The sequence below is a fragment of the Primulina eburnea genome, chromosome 13 (genome assembly GCF_022965805.1).
Source record: "Primulina eburnea isolate SZY01 chromosome 13, ASM2296580v1, whole genome shotgun sequence".
NCBI classification, from domain to species: Eukaryota; Viridiplantae; Streptophyta; class Magnoliopsida; order Lamiales; family Gesneriaceae; genus Primulina; species Primulina eburnea.
This window is the reverse complement of record NC_133113.1, coordinates 6,351,811-6,358,718: the sequence shown is the minus strand read 5'-3', so window position 1 is coordinate 6,358,718 and position 6,908 is coordinate 6,351,811. Positions and strand designations below refer to the sequence as shown.

General features: G+C 29.8%; 1 protein-coding gene and 1 long non-coding RNA gene across 2 annotated transcripts; one reads left to right on the top strand and one right to left on the bottom strand.

Moving 5' to 3' along the window:
* Positions 1–2,444: 2,444 nt before the first annotated feature.
* On the bottom strand, positions 2,445–2,882 carry LOC140809449 (uncharacterized). Its single transcript, XR_012113115.1, has 2 exons — positions 2,754–2,882; positions 2,445–2,526 (listed from the first exon to the last, which is right to left on the bottom strand). It is a non-coding gene; the product is annotated as an uncharacterized lncRNA (long non-coding RNA).
* A 459-nt stretch (positions 2,883–3,341) lies between these two features.
* Positions 3,342–4,462, top strand: LOC140809448 (zinc-finger homeodomain protein 4). Its single transcript, XM_073167074.1, has one exon. It carries the CDS (start codon positions 3,342–3,344, stop codon positions 4,203–4,205), a length of 864 nt encoding a protein of 287 aa, XP_073023175.1. The 3' UTR covers positions 4,206–4,462.
* The last annotated feature ends 2,446 nt before the right edge of the window (positions 4,463–6,908 follow it).

Sequence of the window (6,908 nt, the reverse complement as noted above, 5' to 3'; positions counted from 1 at the left end):
TTTTAAGGGGAAAAAATGACTAAAACCAAAAAAAAAAATATTCCAAGTTACAAAACATTGACAAGTTATAGGACGAAAACCTAAAACAAGTCTACTTACATGAATAAAATTGTAATTTTTTCTAGAAATTAGGTTTCATCTCCCATGTATTTTGTGTATTTTACACTTTATCTTTCTTATCAAATAAAAAAGTTTTTAACATGTAAGAGAGATAAATGTCGAGTTTATTACGTAAATGAGAGGTGAATACAAAATCATAGGGGGGAAATTTGTTATTTGGATTGCATATGAAATTTTCTAAAAAATTATAAATTTTATATTTTTGTGGATTCAAAGCTCTCGAACTCGAGATTTCGTCTAAAAATTGTGTGTCACCATGCCAAAAGACTTGTCGAAAAATTATAACTTATTTTTCATGTATCGATAATCTGTCATGCCCGTACAAAACTAATATGATTATGAACAGTTTTATTTCAAAATTTTCCAATCCTCAACATTTTCCCTCTTGCCCCAAAAATCAAAATCGAGAATCCATCCGTCTTTGAAATTTTAAGAATGTAATGATAATTTATATCCAAATTTAAAAAAAAAAACAACATTAAAATTAGTCTTAAATATTATCTCTTATATAGATTTGTGGCCCTATAATCGGTGAAGATTTAGTTTTACTGTAATAAATTAATTACTTTACATTTAATCCTATGTCATTTGAATCGCAAACACAAAGTCAGACATGTCAACAAGATTCAAAGTCATGTTAGCAATTTCGCATCAATTCTCTAGCAAAAATCGAAATAAATACGCAAATAAATAATATATTATAGTAAGAATAAATTTATTTATTAGATGACCAAATACTTACTTTGGCCAACTTACAGGACACCTTTTGGAATTTTCAATACAATTTGGAGTCTCTTTCAAATTTGATATATATATATATATATATATATATATATATATATATATATATATATATATATATATATATTAAAGATTTGATTTAATATATTTATATAATAACATTATTAATGATCACAAGAGGTGCATGGGAATATTAGTTTTTATAGAGGTAGTTATGCATTAATTAAAATTAAATATATAATGAGTCGCATAATTTAATGAGACTCGTGAAGATATGCATGCCCAACGATTGAATGCCCATTTTCTTGTCTGCGAGGGTACATTTTATTCATTATAATTATAATTTATAGCAAATTTTCCTATATTTTTTTTTTGGGTGAAAAAAAAAATTAAAAGAACCTTTTGGGCGTATCTTTTTTTCTGTATTTTTATCATATAATAAGAATTACAATTCATTCGCATTAACCTGTGCGTGCGGACTGAATAAATCAAAATTCAAAAAATATCTACGTTCGTACGTATCTTAGATACAATTATTATTATTATTATTATTATTATTATTATTATTATTATTATTATTATTATTATTATTATTATTATTATTATTATTATTATTATTATTATTATTATTATTATTTTATATAAGCATTCAACTTCTACGTGGGAGTATAAATTATCCACGTATGCTCTAAAAAATTTATATTATGTTAATATTACTTGTCACATGATACATGCCATATTTAATTTTTTATGGAATAAAAAAAATATATATGATTTTATTATGATATAATATGATAAAATTTATTGTAATAGTTTGATCTTTAAATAAATTAGAGATACGTTGGATAAAAATAATGGAAAAAATGTATAAAGATGTACAAAAATTAATAATAAAACGAATATTATAAAAAATAAACATAAAGAAACTAGATGTCACATTGACGTATCAAAGTTAAAAAATACATTCTAAAAATAAAATTTTAGAATAAATTTTATTTCACGTGAAATGGTAAAGCGTTGTTAATATCTAATTACACCCTTTTCTTGAAATTTAAGACTCAAAATTTAAATTTTACTATTCTCTAATGCATTTATTATTATATATATATATAGCTAATTATCTAAATTCGATTATTTATAATAACACAATAATTATATAAGTAAATTATAATTATATAAGTAAAAAATAAAATAATAAAAAGTAATTAGCAAAGATTACACAGCCATTTTTTGTTTTGGCTGATTATTTTATATAAAATAAAAAATGGAAGTAGATCTCTGTACACATAAACTCACCCATCTTGCATTGTCTTCTCCACTCTCTGACACTGGTCTCCATTTGGCGTAAACTCGATGGCTTTCAGCAGTAGTAGTGCAAGCAAAGCAAATACATTACCCCACCCTTTTTCTTATTCTCTCCAAAACTAAATTCCTCTTCTTTGTCTCTAATCTCTTCTTCTCTCTCTTCTCCTCTCCACCTTTTTTAGGCCCTCAACTACTTGTATAAGCTCCATGTTTAGTGCTTCATTCACTCCTCAAAAACCCTCTCCCCTCTTTCCTCTTCATCACGCCTAGCTCTTCCCTTCTTTTTTACTCCAAATTGCTGGGTTTTTTAGCCTAAGAAAGTGTATCAGCCCCTTATGAAACGAGGGTTTGTTTTACTTTCTTAACTTTGTTTTTCTGAGGCCAAGTGATGCATGTTATGTGTTGATAATGTCTTTTTTTCCCCCTATGTTTTGAAGCTAGCTAGCGAGTGCCGTTTACTTGAGATTCAGTGTTTCTTTGATTTCCAGCTGCTTCTTGCAGTGCTTATGATTCCCGTTTCAGTACTTCACTGATTTTTGAATATCGATCTTTTTTTTTATATATATCTTTTCTCAGGTGGGTAAAACGGTGGGGAGTTGGAGTTTAATTTGTGGTCATCGACATCTCCAAAAATCAAGGATAAAATATGGAAGATGTGTTGGAAGAGAGATTTTCTTCTTGGTTTTGATTAGCTCTATTATGGCCTTGGATCTCATCTCTGTAAGCAAGCATTTTGTTGTTTTTGGATCCATATATCGATCACTTCTTTGATTTTCTTGGAGTCCATCAGAAAGAACCTGGAATTTGAAATGACCAATTTTAGTTTCTTTGTTAGTTTCCAAGTTACTTCATGAGTGTGGGTCATTAGTTGTTTTTTAGTGTGTGTTTTGCTTCATAAAGAGTGGACAGCAGCACATAATTACATATATATAATAATCAAGAAACACAGATCCCTAGCTGCTAGGGCAATATTTTTTATTTTCTTGAGTTAGCCACCAATTTCATGCAAAAAATTTAATCATTTTACTTTGTTCATAACCATAATCCCTCTTTAATCCATAATTATCTCTACATATATATATATATCTGCTCCTGTCTGCTGGTGTCTTTTCTTTTGGTCTCCAAACAACAAACATTTTCACTCAAAAGCAAAACAAAAGAAGGGTTTAACCAAAATGGAACTTCCAAATCAAGAAGACCATGAAATGCCTATCCCACTCAACAGTACCTATGGCCATGCCCACATGATCCATCATCATGATCATCTTCCCACCATATCTCACATGCAACAAATCCCACCTTCGAATGGGCCCATCATGCCAGATGACCATGCTGCAGCAGCAGCAGTGCCGTTCAAGAAAATTGTGAGGTACAAAGAATGTCTAAAGAACCATGCAGCTTCCATGGGAGGAAATGCAACGGACGGGTGTGGGGAATTCATGCCCAGCGGGGAAGAAGGGACTTTGGAAGCCCTTATTTGCTCGGCCTGCAGCTGCCACAGGAACTTCCATAGAAAAGAAACCGAGGGAGATAATGGCCACAACAACAACAGCACTCAGCATAATTTCTCTAATTGTGAGAACAACTACTATCTGAATTCAAGAATGGGGAGGAAGCTTCTGTTGGGACATAATCATGCATTGGGGTACCATTCGGGGACCCTCATCTCTTCAAGAAACGTGGGGCCGCATCATCCCATGATCATGCCTTACAATATGGGGGCTGCTGTCCCTTCTGAGTCTGACGAACAGGAGGGCGGCGGCGGAGGGGCGGTGGCGGCGAGGCCGGTGCATCAGATGGTGAAGAAGAGATTCAGGACAAAATTCACACAAGAACAGAAGGATAAAATGCACAGTTTTGCTGAGAAAGTGGGGTGGAAAATACAGAAGCAAGAAGAATCTCTGGTGCAGCAATTTTGTCAAGAAATTGGGGTGAAGAGAAGAGTGCTCAAAGTTTGGATGCATAACAATAAGCATAATCTCGCGAAGAAGAATCATCAATCCAATGCTCAGAACCAAGTTTTAGAGACTGATAATTGATTGAAAATTTAATATATATATTTTTTTCTTTTTATGTTTTGATCTTGGGACCGGAAAGCAGCTTCTTCTTTTGTCTTTATTTCATTTTCTTGTTCTCTCTTTTTGAGATTTTGTTCTTTAGCTGTTACGTTTATCTTGGGATCTGCTATTAAAACTAGCTTTTCTGTGATGTTTTAGAGTTGATTAATGGGCAACTTATGGTTTGATCATTACCAGTTCTGACTTTTTCAGTCTATATATAAAGTTAAATTAATTGATTTAATTAAAATTTAAAAACTATGTTGCATGCATGATTGGATATGTATAATATTATTTGTTTACAGATTGTATTTAATACTCTCTGGCACTCTGGGGATCAAAATATGAGTCTGATAAGTTTTTTTTTTGAGACGATCTCACGAATCTACGGATCAACTTTATCGATATTCACAATAAAAAATAATATTTTTTTATAGATTATTCAAATAAGAGATATGTTTCACAAAATACGATCCGTGATATCGTCTCACACAAGATTTTACCTATGATTTTTTTATTTTTTGGAAAAAAACTTGAGTTTGATTTGATTGTTTGTCATTAAGAATATGTGGATGAGATAAATCTTGGATAATATTTACAAAGCTCTAATAATTTGGATAGTTTTTTTTTGTGTGAATAAAGGAAGGTCAATGCTTCCCAATAACTGAAATACAAAAGCCAAAACAAGATTACCAACAGACAAGAAAATTATTACAACTTTAATGACAAATGAGATGGGGTGAAAAAATATGGTTAATATAGTTTACTTCAATTTACATAAAAAGTAGGTATCTTGTAAGACGATCTCACGAATCTTTATCTGTGAGACGGGTCAACCCTACCGTATTCATAATAAAAAGTAATATTTTTTCATGGATGACCCAAATAAAATATTTATATCACAAAATAAGATCTGTGAAACTGTCTTACACAAATTTTTGTCTTATGTAAAAGCCAACAAAAAAAAAAAGTGAAAGGGAAAATATTTTTGAAGGTGAAATATGTTTAATTATTTATATATTTTATTATTATTACTATATATATCCAACTGTAATTATAGAAGAATTGATTTATTGTGTGAAGGCGTGATGTTTTGTCTCAGCTTTAATGGTAGAGTGGGAGAGAGATGATGATGTGTCATTGTCTTTTGATGATCTCAAGAATGAATCCTATGCACAATATTATTGAAAGACACGAAACCCTCAATTTCATCAAATAATTAAGATAGTACCATTTTTATTTTTCGAAAACTGTACCAAAATTCTCTTGTCTACAACTATAGCTCAATTGGTAGATGCATTAAGTCTTGTTGAAATTATATATACTGTGTTCATCCATCGTGTTTACTTTAACGTCTACCGTTGATATTGCGTTGATCTAATGTGTATACTCCAGTTTAAGGGTGTCAATTCGGGTGCATTAGGTTGGATTGAGCAATTGCTCAACCCGAATCCGAGCCATCCTGAAAATTCTAAACCCGAATCAACCCGATTTTGAATTTTTTTTAAAGAAAATTAAATAAAGTTCAAAAAAAAAAATTAATTTAAACACATAATAACAAAATATACCTCATATATATGATTTAAATTTGAAAGTCGAAAAATAAAATAAATTTACTAAATCAAATAAATAATTGTTTAAAAAATAACAAATGTTGAAAATAAATATTAAATAATGAAAATTTATAATATAAATATACAAATAATATTTTTAAATATATACAATAAATAAAAATGTAGATAATATTAATTAATTATATTTTGTTTAAAAAAATTTAAAATTTTCGGGTCAACTCGGGTTGATCTGAACCCAATCAAACTCGATCATTTTTTTTGGTCGGCTATCGGGTCCAACCCGATCTAACCCGAACCCGAAAACCTCAAACCCAACTACAATTTTTTTCGGGTTGAACCGTATCGGGTTGGTGGGTTGTGTCTGATTTTAACACCCCCTACTTCAGCTATAAGCGCTGAGAATATATATATATATATATATATATATATATATATATATATATATATATATATATATATTAGCTCAGGTAGGTATACAAACAAGTGCTACATCCGCTCACAATAGTTGTAAATTTCCACCGTATTGAAACTAAGATTTCACAATCCAAACGAATTTCAGCTAAATATATATATGTGAAAACTTACACTATTAAACAATTAGGATTTATATATATATATATATATATATATATATATTCCAAAAGAATTGCAAGCGAACTTATTTATGTAAAATTTAATTAAACTCGATTTCGAGCTTTACTTACAATTTTAAGTAGACAATAATGAGGACTTCGAATAATTCGATTACCTCTTGAAAGGAGTAAGAACGTCCAAAATTATAAGGGGATGAAATTTTTAATTTTTTAAAAAATAATTATATACTATGATTGCCAATAAAGGATAAAGGATGTATTATTACATATTGTGCTGCATTGTCAGATACTCTTTGCTTATACGTTTTATCAAAACCTTCACCAGCAATAGTGTACATTCTTTTCTTTCTATTTTTTTTTAGGACAAACATATATATTAGGGTTTTTTAAAAAAAAATTAATTTAAAAATAATTAAGTTTTTGAAAAATAAGATAAATGGTAATGTTTTGCAAAAATAAGGTAAAACACCATCATCAACCGCGTCCGTTGCCTCCAACTATTATATTCCGACTATCAT